The sequence below is a fragment of the Curcuma longa genome, chromosome 14 (genome assembly GCF_044706935.1).
Source record: "Curcuma longa cultivar G26 ecotype Majalengka, Jawa Barat chromosome 14, ITB_CL_G26_1.1, whole genome shotgun sequence".
In the NCBI taxonomy this organism is placed as follows: Eukaryota; Viridiplantae; Streptophyta; class Magnoliopsida; order Zingiberales; family Zingiberaceae; genus Curcuma; species Curcuma longa.
Window position 1 is genome coordinate 3,054,822 of NC_133874.1, and position 18,998 is coordinate 3,073,819.

Here is an 18,998-nt window from a genome sequence, read left to right on the forward strand (position 1 = left end):
ACTTTAGATGTGAGACTATGTTTGCACCCTTGCAACCCAACAATCCCCCCTTGCAACCCAACAATCCCCCCCTCAAACAAAGGACCACAGGCCCCCCCCCCCAACGTCGTTTTGATGTCTGAATCCTTGACCTACCAGGACTTTTTGTCCCTCGGTCCACCCGACCTACTAGGACTTCCCACCTAGATGTAGTTACAACAATCAACCCAACAATCCCCCCCTCAAACAAAGGACCACAGGCCCCCCCCCCAACGTCGTTTTGATGTCTGAATCCTTGACCTACCAGGACTTTTTGTCCCTCGGTCCACCCGACCTACTAGGACTTTCCACCTAGCTGTAGCTACAACAATCCCTCCCTCAAACAAAGGACCACAGGCCCCCCCAACGTCGTTTTGATGTCTGAATCCTCGACCTACCCCTCAAACAAAGGACCACAGGCCCCTTCCAACGTCGTTTTGATGTCTGAATCTTTGACCTACCAGGACTTTTTGCCCCTCGGTCCACTCGACCTACTAAGACTTCCCACCTAGCCGCAGCTAGGACTTTTTGCCCTTCGGTCCACCCGACCTACTAGGATTTCTCACCTGGTGTCTGGTCCTCTTGATCCAGACACGGGAGCACCCACTTCCTTTGTTTAAGGTTCAAACCACATGGTTAGATCTGGATCATGGCTCATCCGGCGGTTAGTCCGATGAAGAGCGGTCTCGCTCTGATACCACTTGTTAAAACCGATGAAATCAAAATATCTCCACAATGGTATGATATTGTCCACTTTGGGCCTAAGCTCTCATGACTTTGTTCTTGGGCTCTCCTCAAAAAGCCTCATACCAATGGAGATACTTTCCATCCTTTTAACCCCCTGATCTTTTCCATGTACTTTAGATGTGGGACTATGTTTGCACCCTTGCAACCCAACAAATGAGACTAACTAAGATTTATCATTTTTTTAAAAATTGATCTACCCAGTTCGTTTGATTTGTTCGATCCATCAGCTAAAGATTGCAACCTATCTATGCCTAATCCATTTGGCTTGTCTAGCTTGATATGCTCAACCTTTTCAACTCGACCATTTCAATTTGTTCATCCTGTCTGATTTGTTCATTTTATCGAGCTCATTCAGTGTGGTCCCACATGGTCGGTCTTATGATTATCTATGAGGAGGTAAATCAAGAAGTTACAATTGACCACGACGGAGAAGGACATTACCTCAGCTTCACCGAAATTCGATCCTTACCCACTTCAACAATTCTACTCCATCATAACCAACTCAATTATGTCCATGGGCACACTCATGACATCTCAATACAAGAATACTTGTTCCCAATCTGTATGAAATCGAATAATTATAATTATTCTCACGTATTAGATGTAAGATAAAGCTTGTCGGGGAGAACAAATCTGATTGCATTAACTGTCCAGGCACATATGCAAATAGCTCGAAATAAAATTAAAAAAAATAGTCTGATACATCTCACATTTTATTACTACAATCAGATAACTTTTACAGCATAAACATAACATGGAGAACAAGAGAAGTCCAGTCCGTCGTCGTCAAACTTTAACCCCAATTCTCTGAGCAACCTGCAAAGTGTGAGAGCAGACTAAAAGTCACAAAATGGGGTTTAGTTGATTGTTGTCAAAATTTACCGGAACTTTTCCAGCTTCTTAAGTTTAACGAGCAAGAAGTCAAACAAACGAAATATTATAAACTTGTTATGAAGCGAGTAAGGATCGGTTTCTTTGGATCTTAATCTAATGTAACAAATCATGGTGAATGCAAGTGCTCGATAGTTATAATACTCTGTCGCACTTGGGATCATCTTACGGAGACACCCAAAAGCAAAATATTTCTGAAAAGGAAGCAAATAAGACATATATTGTGAATGAAATTCTAGAAGTAGGACACAAATTATGAAACTGAATTTTCTGCATAACTTACTCAAGTATGATTATGATGGAATCAAAAGCCAAAAAGCATAGCAGTTGCTTGGTATCTCTTTTGTACTATATTTTTGATGTAAAACAAAGGTTAAAGCCAAACACAATTGAATTAGAGGAAAAAGAAAACACATGTTTTTAAAATCATATTCATACCCATTTCTGTTGAGGAAAACATGGATGGATGTCAAAACACAGCCTATAAGTAATAAAGCATGACGAGGCTTTTAAAAGACTGCTGACAAGTTAATCATAAGTGGAGCCATCAACTACTGAGGTAATTAACCAGAAAATAGTCTAAAGTAGAGTAACAAACTTGTCCAGGACAACAACGATGATGACCTAAACATGATGCCACTTTAAAATAAAATGATGTTCAGGAAGTTTAACTCACTTTATACTAAATAAATTCACTTTTCGTGAAATAATTTTACATCATTGATTAGTACTGATATACTATGTATTTTGCTCTTTGATTTAACCCCGAGTGGAAGAAGACAATCAGATAAAATTAACAGAAATGCCTGCCCTAATCAAAAGTTAGTATCCGTTCAGTCTAACTGCTATTCATCGGGACAAGTATTGAAACATGAGAATTTGGTTCAAGGGTTAATTATACCTCCTTGAAAGAGTGAACGTCACTGTTCCAGAGCCACGCATCACAACCAGCATCCCTAGCTCCCCATATGTCATTCCTGCGATCATCACCCACGTGAACAGCATCCTCGGGTTTTACTCCCAAGAATTCACAGGCTTTAAGAAATATAATTGGGTTTGGCTTCTCGGCTGCTACCTGCAATATATGATATAATGAGCCTGAGACCTGATCTAAGATCATGAGTTAACAGATGAAATTTTCATGAGAAACATCTTTACAATGGTGACATAAGGTGATACTGGAGGTATATTGTTTAACTCAATAAATTACATCACCAAAATGTTTTAATAATATGAACTACTTCAAAACACAAAATATTCAATTTAGAATAAAACTGGTTACTGCCAATTGACTAAACACACAACCAGTGAAACTTCCAGAAAGATTAAAAACAGCGTAGTACCTCAGCAGACACTGCAACTGCATCAAACCAATGGTCACACTTCAAAGCCTGTAATAAAGGTCTTAAGCGGGTATCAAAATTTGAGACTACAGCTACTTTAACTCCAGCCTTTCGTAAAGCTTTAAAAACATGTTCAGCATCAGGGTCACAAAGATGCCAAGCCTGATAAGAAAAAAAAAATCATGTATGACATTGCACTAATGCAATTATAACCAGCAAACAAGATGACATTCAAGCTGTTTGATTAACCCAACCTTCTCTGTAGTATAATATTTGTATAGCTCTTCAAAATACTCCATATCAGAACATCCAGTAGAAGCACTGACTATGAATTGCCAAAAGGGTCTCCCATCATTCACATACCTGACAACAGTCATACAAAATCCACACAATACAGTTAAACTTTGAGAATAATCCACATATCTCTTATGGGGAAAGGTCCTAGAGCAGGAACACTTCACATTTACTAGATGTTTATTTACTGAAATTGAGAAAATACTAAAGCAAGTTAGAATTATAATTAAAAAGTTGCAATGCCCAAAATTTTAGAAAATTTCAAGAACATATCTTAAGTAATTTTGAGGCCATAAATCTTAATTAAATTGACATGTAATTAGCTGAGGCAACTCACCCAAGGAAGGTCCTAATTAGAACATAACTTAATTGCTTTCCTGGTCAAAAGCAGAAGAATTTAAGAGATACTGAGGATAGGTTATTTTATTCTAAAATGATCTACCAGACTATTTAACAAATAAACTTGGCAAGTAACAATAGTCAAATCCCACAAGCACAAGGCTGTTGCAAAAACTGAAAGGGAGAATACCTACTAGTGTTTCCAAATGTGCATATATTGAAAGGATGCTCTAATTCATAAAACATCACAAGCTTGCAGTTATGGCAAATGACAATAGCAGAATACAATTAGAAAATAAGTATTCAGGTATATGCTTAAACTTTCGACCCTCCAAAGTTGTATTAATACCAGGATGGCGGATAGATAGTTTTCTTGAATTTTTGCAAAAAAGCAAAAGAAACAGATGAGACTATGTCAGTACAAAGAATAGATACATGACAAGAAAAATGCGAGATCTAGGAAATAAAATCCACAAAGTTTTTATTCTGTGAAAGCATGTTCTCATTGATAAGCAATGAACAATATGTATTCCACAGGGGAAGTAGGATGCTTCCTTTTAGTGATCCTTTAGTTAAATAAGATTTTTAAGATGCTAACTTCTAGACATTAATCAAGAATTATGCCATAAGAGATTAACTTGTAAAAGAAGTCCACAAGAAAGATATGGTTTCTAATTAGTAAAGGCACCTTTTCAATATCCACAATCCTGCTTGATATACACAACCACTAACACACTGATGAGGTTTCCAAGAAAAAAATTTCTATGGCACTTGTCACATTTCATTAAAATATTATATGGCAAAGGAGATAAAAGAAACATTTCTGACATTTGTTTCTTTAACACATAAAAGTGTTATTGAGTAAATAAACAAGCCAGTGTTTTCACACTTGACGGATATGTCCATTGTGATCAAGGATATATCTACAAACAATTGAAAAGCTACCAAATCATCAAGTGTGTATGAACCTAAAATACAGAAAAAAAGACATGAGAAATCTTGACTATATTTACATGTTTTACATAAGATTTAGAACAGAAAATCCAATATCAATTCAGCTATCAGTTCGCTCTCAGTTAAACAATTTTTATAAGAAAGAAAATGGAATCCTTTTTAGTTTAAGCAAAACTCTTAATGGGGTTCATATTTTAATTGTCGAACACTGACTACAAACCTTCATTATGTCCTTGGAGCAAATGAAGCACCTTCTTCAAATATGACTATCAAATATCCCACAGACATAATATTGAAGCAACTAAAGCAAAACAATCTTCAATGAGGTATTTTCAAGCAGCATAACATTACTTTGAAAAGAACATTATTCTTAGCCTAGAACGAAAGCAAAAAGCTATTTGGAGAATAAAGAAGGAAAAAAAAGTTTAGTGACTATAAACAAGCTGATTGTGATTAGCGTGAAAATGAAAGCAAACAAAAGATATTTCAAAAAGAAAGAAGGAAAACAGAAAGTTTAATGCTATAAACAAACCTGTTATAAAAATAGGAGTAAAAGGTCAAAAGGGAAGAAACTATCATGTAGTGCCAAAGAAAACTACACAAATCACTAATCAATATAGATGTAAAAAATAAACTAAATTGGAAAAACAAAAGTGCTTCATCAGTTTTAGAAAGAACTAATATCATTGCGCGAAAAAAATAATCTGATATAAAGAAAGAAAATAATAATTTCCTAGGCAAACGTACCTCAACCTTGATCTACCCCATGGTTGTTGATATGCCCACCGATAGCGATCCAGTATCTCATCCTCAGAATACTTCACCCCGTATTTCTCTCCAATCTCCCTGTAGATCTGAAATGACACATAAAAATAATGTAGAAGGTAAGTCTCCGAACTAGACAAAAGATTTTTTCCTAAAAGAAAGAGACAAAGCAAAGAGGGAAATGGAACTCAATAATAACTAACGAAATTGGATAAGAACTCGTAGATTTTGTGAAAATTCAATGAAAAAAAAATCCAAAGAGTAATGGGAAAAATAAATCCAAGTCTAAATCTCAGGAAACATAAAAGACGAACAGAACCGCTTATTTTTAAACATTCGCAGAAAAACAAACCTGTGCCATGGGCTGGGAGGGAACAAGGAGAGTGCCGACGGCATCCACAAGGAGCGCCTTATGCGTGATCTCCCCGTACAAAGACCTCCGGTACTCAAGGTACTCGAGCGATCCCGTCAAGTCCCAACCGCAGTAGCCAGGGAGCCACCTCAGACCTCCCCGGACTCCGTCTCCGACTTCCATCGCCGCGGCCGCTCCCGTGGAGTAGTCCTGGCGGCGACAATAGTCCCTGCGCCCGGATGAGTGGAAATTCCGACAAGAAGGAAAGGAAGGGCGGGATAGAGCGGATCCAGCAGTCGCCCGGGCATAAATTGCCGCCGCGGCGACGGAGAGGGAACGCTTAAGCCCCATAACCATCCTCCGTCCAGTTTCAGCTGCCGCCCTGGATTTGCCTTGGTGTTTAGCCGCTGATGTCCAACGCCGCCGTGTTCGGCCTCTCTTCTCTCATCAGAATCCAGAAGGAGAGAGGGCGGTCTCTTCCTCGGCCTCGATCGTGCAAATGCGGGTGCGAGAAGAGCAACGAGAGACTCGATTTTGTGCCGGAGAGACGCGAAGCCGAAGGAGCGAATGTTTTTCATTTTGGACACGTGGACTTCATCGATCCGTTCCAGGTTCCAAAATGCTGATCTGTCATTGGAGCAACACTGATTGGATCAAGTGTGATGCATCTATGAGAATTTTTGCGGATCTGAAAAACTGAATATATGACGTCAATTAAATAATAATAATAATTATTATTATTAATTTTACAAATAATTCTAGATTTATTTTGTCCGTATTTTCTAATTGAAAGTAGTTTAGTTTAAATTTCACAAATGAATTTTAGGTCGTTGCACTCATTTTTATGCTTTTGTTTTTTAATTTATACACGTTTAGGTTTACATATTAACAATTTTAGAAAAAACTTTTGTCTATATTTGTCTATCATGGGTTCTTTGAATTTGTTTTAAGATTTTGTTTTTCAGTAAATATTAGTTTTGGTGTATGTGATAATTTTGATCAAAATTGTTATACGTAGGACTGTTGCATGCGAGAGAGAAAGAATGAATTTCGTTCATCCATTCGTTCGATTTTGTCTTATTATCAAGAAAAATTGACAATGAAAATAAAAACACAATAAAGTGAAATGCGAATTTATTTGATTTCCAACCCTAAGATTAGTACATCTAAGATTTAAGTACAGGAGGCACCCGTCTACTAGTGATCTTCTTTTCAAAATTCTTTTTGAAGGTAGAAAAATATGTCTTACCATCAAAGTACAATAAAAAAATTACTATATAAAATCTAATTACATTATGATAATAACTTAGGTTTTACCTTAGGAGCTCTCCCTTATGAGAGCTTCCTTCTTTGTGCCCCTTGGGTTACCTCCCATTTGAACATTAGTTGTGATAGTGTCCCTTCTCATTGCACTTGAAGCACATGGTATGATCCTTGCTTTTCTTCTCAAGGGAATGACTCCTATGGATTTCTCCTTGACTCTACCATTGTGTACCACTTGGACCTTCTTTTTCATTAAGCTAGGACACCTATTCTTGTAGTGCCCTCTTTCTCTACACTCAAAACATACAATATAATTTGTATTAATTAAGTTAGGTATACCTTTGGGTGTTAGTCTCTCAATGCTTGGAGGGATGGTGTTTTCTCCTTCCACATAATTGTAGGGTCCCCAAAGATGTCTGTATCTCCACAATAGCATGATATTGTCCATTTTGGGCCTAAGCCCTCATGGTTTTGTTCTTGGACTCTCCCCAAAAGGCCTCATGCCAATGGAGATACTTTCCATCCTTTTAAACCCATGATCTTTCCCATGTGTTTTAGATGTGGGACTATGTTTGCACCTTTGCAACCCAACAATCCCCCCCTCAAACAAAGGACCACAGACCCCCCTCAAACGGAAAGCCTCCGTTTGATGTCTGAATCTTCGACCCACCAGGACTTCCTGCCCCTCGGTCCACCCTGACCTACTAGGACTTCCTGCCCAGCCGCAACCAGGACTTCATGCCCCTCGGTCTACCCGACCTACTAGGACTTCCTGCCCAGCCGCAACCATGACTTCATGATCCTCGGTCTACCCGACCTACTAGGACTTCCTGCCCGGTGTCTGGTCCTCTTGATTCAAACACGGGAGCCCCTACTTCCTTTGTTTTTAAGGTTCAACCCACATGGTTAGATCCGGATCATGACTCATCCGGCGGTTAGTCCAGTAAAGAGCGGCCTCGCTCTGATACCAATTGTAGGGTCCCCAAGGATGTATGTATCTCCACAATAGCATGATATTGTCCATTTTGGGCCTAAGCCCTCATGGTTTTGTTCTTGGGCTCTCCCCAAAAGGCCTCATGCCAATGGAGATACTTTCCATCCTTTTAAACCCATGATCTTTCCCATGTGTTTTAGATGTGGGACTATGTTTGCACCTTTGCAACCCAACAGTAATCTAGCGAGGTGGATCGCTCATTGATTTTAATCTCGGATGTTGAAGTTGAACACTCTTGTTGCTACAAAATTAATGGTCTCTCCTTCTTCATAGTCTCAGATGAAGGTGTAGATGCTTCCTCAACTTTCACTTTGGATGTCGAACATCTCTCAACCTCCAATTACTTTCACTCTTGAGCCAATAGGCTTCTATCATTAGACTCTTCCACCTCTTGTGTCAGTGAAGGATTGTGATAGAGTTTGATCAACTTATTTCACAATTTATAAACATCATTGTACTCACCTATTTTACACAATACATCATTAGGTAAAATGTAATCTAGTGAGGTGAACTCTTGATTGCAAAGGCTCATTGCACTTGAAGCACATAGTCGTCAATTTTGGTTGGATCCTCTAGGTTGGCCCGCCTCGCCAAGTAATTTAGGTGGGTTGGATTAAAATTTTATCAACTCATTTTAAGATGGGTTCAGATGGGTTGATCCGCTTAGGCCCATGACCCACATGGGTTGGCTCGCGACGGGCTTGGGTTGGCCTGTGGGTTGAGAAAGTATATTAATTTATTTTAAAATTTAAAATTAAAATAGAAAATTCAATGAATTCGTGGGATTGATCCGTCTAAATTACAATTCAAGTTTAAAATTTTCAACTTGATCAATTTAAATTATAATCCAAACTTAATTTTTTTAATATTTTTTTATTTTTTGATAGACCCGTGGGCCCTCACTCTGATATCACTTATTCATATAAAAGGATCTTTTCTTCTCAAATCAGTGATTCCTCTAACTCTTTGCTCGATTGGTGGTTAAGCCTCTAAGAGTGATCTACTTTGATACCACTTGTTGGATCGTTGATAAAACTAGAGGAGGTGAATAGTTAATCCTTTGTCTTCTTGTTCTTGTCTAGGGTTTAAGGTTTAGGGTTAGAACACAATGAAAATCAAAACCTAAATACAAAATAATTTTGACACTTACCTTTTTATACGGTTTGGAAACCTTGATTTCTACTCCATAACCTATAACTCATTGATGAGTCCCTCCCAAAATCCCTATATACTTCTTCTCAGGTTCCCTTTAAAGGTGAAGAAAAATATTACAATCTAGCTTATATCACAAAAACAAGAAGATGCTATGTTAAACAAAAATAATTTATAACATAAGAAATATTTACAAGATGGAGCTCTTCTTCACTTTCTTTCAAAGTATAGGCTACTCATAGTCTCTTGTCTCTTTTAGACTTCCCTATAAAGAGGTTATAGCCTTTGGGACTTCTTATGCTTAGAGATTATCTTTGGACCTTCCTCTCTGCCTAATAGTAGTAAACCTTGACCAAAAAAGACGTTCTCTTATCAAGACACCTAGCCTCTAGGACTTCCCCATATGCCTAGTGTTAATCACCCTTAACTTAGTAGGATTCCCACCTACTAAGAGACCTAGCCTTTGGGGCTTCCACTTGCCTAGCCTTAGGCCCACCTTGACCCATTAGGATTTCCACTTACTTAGTCATCTAATCACTCTTGACATACTAGGGCTTCCTTTGAAATTTATTAGTGCAATTAATCTCTGGTCAAGGTTGACCAAGCTAGAGTTGGGGAAATTATTGAATTTCAATATTTGATCAATATATTTGATGGTTGAGAGTGAGATGTCAAGTAGAAGGGGAAATTATTGGAGGAAGAAATTATTAGTGCAATCGATCTCAAATCAAGGTTAACCAAGATTAGTTTGGATTTTAATATTTGATAGTTGAGCGAAAAGTCAAGTAGGATAAAGTTGACAGGATACTTGACAGTGAAAAGTCCAATGAGCTACAGTTGATGGGACACTTGACGGTTGAAAATTCAATAAAGAGTTAGTTATGGAGAAGTCCAAGTGAATCATAATTGATTGGACACTTGACCATTGAAAATTCAATAAGGAGTTGGTAAGAATGAATTTCAAGTGAATCGCAATTTACCCGATACTTGATAATGAGTGAAATTCTAACAAGTCATGAGAGATCGGACGTTAGACATATGGGTGAATATTCTAATAGGTCATGGAGGACTAGATATTAAATGTGTGGGTTAAAGTCTAATTAGGTCAAAGAGGATTGGGTGTTTGACAATGGTGAAGTTTTAATAGGTCATAGAGGATCGGATGTTAGGTGTAAAAAGGGAAGTCCAAAAAGATCAAGGAGAATCAAATGTTTGACAACTGTGAAGTCATGACAGGTCAAGGTTAATCGGATGTAGATTTGAAAAGAAAAGTCCAAACATGTCAAGAAGGACCAAATATTTGATAATAGAGAAGTTCTGACAGGTTAAAATTGATCAAATACTAGACAAAGAAGAAGTGTTGATAGATTAAAGTCAATCAGATACTAAGTAAGATGAGAGTTCAACTTTGTATGACTAAATCAAAGTTATCACTCGTCTGATATGGAGTAATAATCGATTAATGGACCTTAAATTATAATTTCATGGTTTGAGAGGGTTTGTAGTATGATCAATCGATTGTTGAGTTTAACAGCTGACTAATGTATAAGTGAGGAACTCGACTAATGACACTGTTGGAGCAAATAGAATATTTTACAATCGATTCGAGAACTCAATTGATGATTATCAATCGAATGATTGTGATAGATTAGTAGTTGACTTTTGCTGAGTTGGATGGAGTCGTTGGGTTGACAATTGACTATTGGGTGGAAAACAATCACGAAAGTATAAAAGAGGATTTTGTGGAGGATTTTGATATGATGATTCTTGAAGATTTTGAGGGGAAGTGCTGCTACATTTTAGACCTTTAGGAGGCAATTCAAAACAACAAACAACGAGTAAAACAAAAATCTCTTAGTGTAAATAGTTTATTTACATTACATTCATTTTCATCTTTATCTTTGTATTTGGTCTATATGCTTGTAAGAATAGGTAAGGGTTTTTGCACATCCAAAAGTTCTCCAACAAGTAGAAAGAATAGTGGTGTTACCGATAGGATTCTAGGTTGTATATTAGGAACATGGAGTCTGAACCATATAAAATCGAGGTTTTCTTGTGCTCATACTTGTGTTTTATTTCTTGTGTTTATTTCTGTTACATACTATGCTTTTATAGACGAGCACACAAATGATCGATCAAACAAAGTGAATAACTATTTACCCCCTCTAGCAACATCATCGATCCTAACAATGTTAACCCCATTGGACTTTCACTATTGCCAATACCTATTGGACTTTCCACTTGCCATCTCTTGTTGTATTTTTTAGTTATCAACATTCGTTAAAATTCCACCATTGGTAACTCCGATTAGACTTTTTATATTGTCAAGTATTCAGTTAATCTTATTTTATATATTTTTTTAATGACATCGTTTGTTACTCTTGACTTACTTAATATATCAGTCTAGCCTAAACTCAACTCAATTGTACTATCCAAATATAAGGCACAAACATTGCCCAAATATTAAGACACATTGGTCTAACAAAATAAAGTTGGGCATGATTACACCACGTACCTACAAAATCATAGTGTCATAAGTTGTGTTTTCAATTTATATCCGATAGACGAATCAGGAGGAAAATTATTTACTCCAAGATTAGTTACATGAAACCTAGAACACCTGAATTATATAAAAATAATAATATCATTGATTGGATTAATAAAAATGATGGTTTGATTGAGATGGAGTAGATGCATTTATCAAAATCTCTTCAAGATGTGGTGAGATGGAGTAGTGGATTATTACTTGACCAATAAGCTAATATTGGGATCAATTCCAATTGGTACAATAATGCCAAATAAACTATAGCTTAATTATAGTATTCCAAGGCTAATTGTTGATGATTGTGCCAAACAATGATTTTATGACAATTATGAATGTTTTCAATGATGATGCATTATTGAGCCAAAAGGACATTTAATTTTGAGTATGTTAATTGGCAACATATATAACATTAAATTGCTGCTATAGATAAGAAGAGGAGGATTATCTTCTTCGAAGAATATAATTTTATGGCGTACAAGGAACAGTCGCCGTGAAGATGATGATTACTCACCTTGCAGCGTAGGGCGGGCCCCTCGCATTGAATGGGGTTGAGAAGGCACCATTCATAATGCACGGCCTGGAGTGAACCGCCGGTCCATTTCCAAATTTACACATCAAGTTCAAATTTAGAGGCAAAGAGAGAAAGAAGCCACTCATCGATCGTCGTCCACAGGAAGGAAGGAGAAAAAAAAAGGAAGGATAGAGTTGGAGAATGGAATCTAAATCAAAGTTATGGTTCAACTGGATTTTCTCTTTTCTTTTTTTTTTTTTTTTCCTGGCTGCTATGCAGGGCCTCATATGCAGATGCCAACTTATCCACGCCACTAGCATTTGAGGTTCCAAATCCAGGTTGGGAACGCATTATCACAATAATTGTCATGATGAACTTATCAACAAGTTAAGATGATGGTGATGATCACTCTTTCTTTATATATATATATATATATAATTTTGATGATATTATTCTGGTCATAGAAATCTCATGGCGATAACATAGCAATAGAAATTTTCCTATAATAAATAGTGATGACGTTGAAACTTTCTCCTCTTCTTGTGACGCATAATTAATCCTGCGGAGAATAACATGTGTTAAAGGGCTGATTGAGAATAATCCCAATGAGATTTGTTCAATGCCTAAATTATTATGAAGCTTCAAAAGAGTATAATAGAAAGACGAAATGGAATAAATTAAAGAACGAAAAAAAGTAGATGATACCAGATGATCCTCCTTTGAGAGTCTTCCTTTACTTTATATAGGGAGAGAAATCCAAGAGACGTATCTCATGGAGAGAAGCTTAAAAGAGACACCTCTTTAAATTGTACCCTTGTAACCATTGTGTCTCTCATGTATTATGGTGACCATCATGTACTGAGAGGTCAAATTGCTTGACAGGTCGGTAGGTTGGCAGGTCGACAGGTCAAGAGGTTGGATTGTTTGGCAGGTCGGCAAGTCGGAGTGCTCGGCAAATTGGCTCGGCCAATCAGAGACTATTGACACACCTTGTGAAATCTATGTTGACCATGTCTTGGATCATGCCATACGACTCCTGCGTTGACCAAGTTAAGAGACTCCTACATGGACTCTCTATTGACTAAGACAAGAACCCACCACGTGGATCCTTACTATACCTCGACATCACAAGCATTTCCCTCAAGTTTAGTTGAAGGAGGATGTAATATGACTAGATAGTTGGTGCATCAACGACTTTGAGATCTTGGACGTCAGGGTCTATGTGGCTGACACGCTGGTGAATGAGTGGGTCAGCGATTCAACGAGGCGGTGGGTCAATGAATTGACAAGTCAATCAGATTGGAGAAGTCCCCTACTATCGATAGTAAATAGAAATATGATTTAGTTAAAAATGAGAGGGGCATATTAAACATAGATATGACGACTTTGCCCGAGGTAAAGAAGATGAAATGCTGATGGATATTTAGACAAAGGGAAATGCCGATTGATGCCTTTGTCCTTGACAAAGGACAATGTTGATGGATGCCTTGGTCTAAGACGAAGGGAATTGTCGATGGATGTCTTTGTCTGAGATAAATAGAATGTAAAAGACGCCTTTATCCAAAATAGAGGGAGTTGGACGCTTTTGTCAGAGACAAAGGAAATGTCGATGGATGTCTCTATTCTAGATAAAGAGAATGTCGATGGATGCCTCTTTCTATGATAGAAGAAAATTTTTTGAAGTACCTGAAAATTTCTAGAGCTACTTCGAGAAGACAAATACTAAATTTATCATTAATTAGTAAATTGATAATATGAATTTATCATAATCCTATCTCAGCATAAGGAGTAGCATGAAGTAGAATAAATAGGATGATCAAGAAAATAATGGGTGTAATCAAATTTACGAAGTAAACACAGGAGTAGTTGAAATGAGCAACAGAAGAGAACCAACAACATGTTGTGTAGTCATAACTATCTGAGTGTTGCCGAAGTGGATTGTGCTTCTGTTATTGTCCTTAAATTCCTTTGCTTATTCAAGAGCAAGAAGGAGTCCATTGCAGAGTAATGAGCATGTCAAACCATTGAAGAGAAGATTGAGTGCCAAATTTGTATGTCCGTAAGAAAAATCAAAATGACACGGAGCCACAAAATGAATGCTGCAAAGCTAGTCACTTCAGGCTTAGAGGTTTTGCCACGGGTATGTTATGCTGCCATGCGTTGGACTGGCAGTCAAGGTAGGGCATCACGCGATGTAGTTGTAGAGGAGCTTCTTGAGGATGCGACAAATGCAGCGGACGACCTTGGTATTGGGGACGTCAATGTTGTCTGGCGGTGGTTGAGTTCACCTTTGCACATTACCAAGGAAGATGGCAAGGCTTGGGTTGGATGATTTGGAAAACCATCAGAGCGATCATTGTTACTATCCTAATCTTCACATCTTTAATCTTAACATCTTTCTCTCATATTTTCACAGACAAAGTCAAAACATTCAGGTCTGAGAAATCTCATTGCGATAATGCGGCGGTAGAAATCTCCCGCAACAAAGAGCGATGATATCAAAATCTTCTTCTCGCTTTCTTCTCGTGACGTGGTGTAGTCAATCCCGCAGAGAATAACATGCATCAAAGGGCTTATCAGGAGTTACCCCAGTAAGGTCTCTCCAATGCTTAAGTCATCATGGAGCTCCGAAAGAGTATAATAGAAAGATGAAATAGAGTAACAGAGTAAAAGTAGATGATACCAGATGATCCCCCTTTAAGAGAATCCCCCCTTTACCTTACATAGAGAGAGAAATCCAAAAGATGCACCTCATGGAGAGAAGCCTAAGACACACATATCTTTAAAATGTACCCTTGGAACCACCGCATCTCTTCATATTGGTAACCACCGTATCGCTTCATGTATTATGGTAACCGGCGTATCCCTTCATGTGTCGAGAGGTCGGACTGCTCTGTAGGTCGGCAAGTCTAAATGCTTGGCAAATTGAATCAGCTGGGAAGATTGAATTGGCTAGGTTGGGCGGAGTTTGTTAACATGCCACGTGAAGTCTATGTTCACCAAGTCTTGAATCATACCACACGACGTGATGTAGGGGTAACACATGCAGAGTCGAGTTTCAACAAACTATAACTTTTGACTCAGATATCAGAACGAGACATAGTCGATTGTTAATCGAAGCTCTTTTAGAGATCTTTATGCGGTACTAGGTAAAATCTATACTGACCCACTTTCGGGCTCATCTTACATCGTTTAGTACTTCATCCGCGACTCTGAATATATATTTTTACTATTTATAATAATTTTTTATTTTTAAAATTTTAGGGTATTTTTCTTTTTAAAGTTAGGGTTTGGTTTACGATCTATTTATATGCCTATTTAGCCATTTTCGACCAATTTTGATTATTGAATAAAAATTTACCTTCTTAGCAAAAATCCTAGAGATAGCGCCGTTACAGCTTCTTTCTCCATTTTTTTTTCCATTTTTTTGTACTTATTTTTCCTATAATTCTCCTCTAATCTTTCACCTCCAAAATAATCGATATTCTATCTGACGTCATTGGTTGATAGGGTCAAGGGACTCCTACATAGTCTCTCTATTGACTGAGTCAAGGGCCCACCATGTGGACCCTTACTTAACTCCACGTCATATATAAATATTTCTATATTGAGACATTCAGACAACTTGAGAGCATATAGTCTACATTAAGCAAGAAAGTGTACTTGAGGGAGAGGAGCTTAGAGGGCTCAAGGAAAAATAATCTAATCAAGATGATGCTCAAATGACTTAAGATAGCTTGATTATTGTGGAGTTTAGAGGACTTTGTGAGTAGGGAGCCTAATTAGAGAGGCGCTCAGATGACTTGAGGGCAAGTCGTTGATCAAGCATTATAAGTGATGTGGTCTAGATCTCCCTCTTCATGGCTTTGAACCTCTTGCTCGACTGCACTACCTGTTTTGGGTTCACATTGGTAGAGTGTTTGAGTCCCAATTGCTAATCTAACTTTCGATTTGCTTCTCCAAGTCCTTGCTCCTGCTTTGGCTTTTGATATGCATCTCTGAGTCCCTACTCTTACTCTAGCTTTTGATCTGTATCTCTAATCTGCGAATCAACACTGTCAGTGGGAGTCAGCATTACTAGTAGGACTCTTTCGATGGTTAAGTTAGCATAATGTTGAAAAAGAGATTGCCTTCCTCAAGAAAAGGGCTTGAACTAGAAAGAGGAGAGTGTCTTCTATTGGGGAAGGGCTTGAACTGAAAGAGAGTGCCTCCTACTGGGAAGGGCTTCAGCTAAGATGAAGAGAGGAAGAAGAAGAATAGTGTTGAAGCAAGTCAAATACTACATTGATTGTAAACTACTCATAGTGAGTGAGCCTAATGGTAGTTACCCTTCCTCAATGAGCTTACTTCATCTTATATAGATAGGGAGCTCCTTTACACATGGACTCCCCATGCCTTGGCTATAAACTCAAATATGGGTTGAAGTCAACCCCAAGCATGGACAGAGTTAGGGTTGTTATCCCTCTCTATCTAAGACAACCTCTGACACCTCTGACAAGTACTGGTAAGAATCCATGGTTGACCTCCCCTCACCAGACAAGGCCTCCTGTTTGCTGAGTCCGCTAACACTATTACCATCACCTCCCTCGGTTAACCCTTATTTTACCCATGCCTTGACTACTACTTGTTGTCCAGTTCCTACTCCAAGAATGGCTAATAGTAAGGATTAAGCAAAGTAGTAAATTTAGGGGGGTTTTCGGGGTTTTTTGGGTTTTTTGAGTTTTTGTTGCTTGGCAACAAAAATTTGAAAAACCTGAAAAACTTGAAAAAAACCCCCAATATCCATGAGTGGGAGTATTCTCGCGACCTAGATGACATGCTGAGGATGTTCTTGAGTGGGGATGCTCATGTATGGTTAGTAGAATACCCAGAGGGTCAAAGTCCAATGGAGATATCCAAGACTAGGGAGTATTCTCGTAGCTTGGATAGTGTGCTGAGGACGTTCCCATGGTGGGGATGCTCCTACATAGTTAGCTAGCTATGAAAAGAGGAAACTTGGGGGGTTTATCCGAAAAGGTACTTGAGCAAGACATTTCCAAGGCCATGAATTTTTGAAGCCATAAACTTCCAAGGTCATGCACTTCTGAGACCATGAACTTACAAGGCCATGAACATCTAAGGCCACGCACTTTTGGGGTCGTGCGCTTCTGAGGCCATGAACTTTTGAGGTCGCGCACTTTTGAGGTCATGCACTTCCAAGCCCACGAACTTTCGAGGCTATGAACTTCCAAGGCTACGGACTTCTGAGACCATGCACTTTTGAGGCCATGCACTTCAAAGGCTGTGAACTTCTCAAGTTGCGAAACCTATTTGGGGATGTCTCACCTGGGGGGGGGGGGGTGTTCCCAAGTCACGTACTTTCCAAGCCATGAACATCCAAAGCTGTGATACTTTCCAAGCCATGGAGACTTGTGTCTTTCAGTGGATGTGCCTAAACGGCTATTCCCAAGCTGCAACACTTTGAGATCTGTCATACTTCCTAAGCCATTATACTCCCCGAGCTATCATACTTCCTGAGCTACACCTTGTCCTTTGATTTACCCTCCTACATGTCTGATCATGTCTCTAGTTAGAGAGTGTAGACCCATCCAGGATATATGCTTAGGTAGGGATTACAAGGCGCATTACATGCCTTGATAAGTTAGGGTTTATGCATATTAAATCGATTCAATCTTTGGGTTTTATATGAAAATAATTATTTATTGAATCGATTTGATCATGTTTGTGCTATATTATATAAATTGAGGCTTGATTATGATTTTTACGATTTAATGATAATTTTTGCATTAATTTAGTTTTAATTGATTTTAGGGCTCAAATTGGACCCAACTCGAGCTCAACCGTGGTCAAATCGAGTCAAATTTGTCAAATTGATCAAGCCAACATGGAGGACATGATCTAGATCGAGCCTGATTAAAATCTCTCAAATTTTTGGAAACCCTAAGCTGCCCTAAACCACAGATCAAGCTTGCACCGTTGAATCAGAAATCAAGGGCCCAGATCTGTTGATTAATCAGGGCATTTAAGCCGAAAACTTAGGGGATGAACAGTGCTGGCTGCGGCACTGTTCATCGTCTTCTCGCGCACGGATGCCCTGTTGAGAAGCGTAACTCCACAGTCAGCCACATCCACCCAATCCGATTCCTTCGTGCTGCTGGATCCTCGAGGAAGCTAGGACCGCTGAGTTGGACGGAAATAGGCGGCTGGAAGCTAGCGACGACGAGGGTTTCTCCGCCGCTGGATTCCCCTGTTCGCTGCAATCCCGGCGAGCTACGACATCTTCAGCAACCGAAATTGGAAGAGGGGTTCTCTGAAGGTTTCGGAGCAAGCTTAAGGGGTCATAGACTTCACCGGCGCGAGGAGAGGTGTACCATTCCAGTTTGCAACGCTGAATGCGACTCGAACACCGGCTGCTGTTGAACTGAAGAGGGTTTCTTCGGGTTTTCAGAACCGTGGATGCGAGCAAACAGTCTGGCGATTGTGTTCTAGCTTCTAAAGGGATTTTCGAGGCCACATTGTGGATTTGGCAGTTTGTTTGACACCAAGCTGAGAGGCACGGGGAAGAAGAAGCAGGGGATGCAGTTCTAACATTGATTTCTGATTTTTGTTTCTGCAATTCGTTCCTCAAATTCGTTTGATCCAATTCCTGTTTACAATGCTTGATTTCTTGTTAGTGATTGGTACTTTAGCTGTTGGATGTTGATAGATTAGTTTTAGAGGTTTTCAAAGCTTGGTTTGCTCTTCGGGCAATCTGAATTGTTAATGAAACTTGATTTTCAGAATTACTGTTTTGTATCAGCTCATCTCGATTTCAATCCGTTAAAACCCCT

At 38.7% G+C, this 18,998-nt stretch overlaps 1 protein-coding gene across 1 annotated transcript; it reads right to left on the reverse strand.

Moving 5' to 3' along the window:
* Positions 1 to 1,424: 1,424 nt before the first annotated feature.
* On the reverse strand, positions 1,425 to 6,229 carry LOC141845118 (putative hydrolase C7D4.05). The gene is made up of 6 exons (XM_074733166.1): positions 5,704 to 6,229; positions 5,334 to 5,440; positions 3,254 to 3,362; positions 3,000 to 3,161; positions 2,558 to 2,731; positions 1,425 to 1,581 (listed from the first exon to the last, which is right to left on the reverse strand). Exons 1-6 carry the CDS (start codon positions 6,058 to 6,060, stop codon positions 1,552 to 1,554), a joined length of 939 nt encoding a protein of 312 aa, XP_074589267.1. The 5' UTR covers positions 6,061 to 6,229; the 3' UTR covers positions 1,425 to 1,551.
* Positions 6,230 to 18,998: the final 12,769 nt, after the last annotated feature.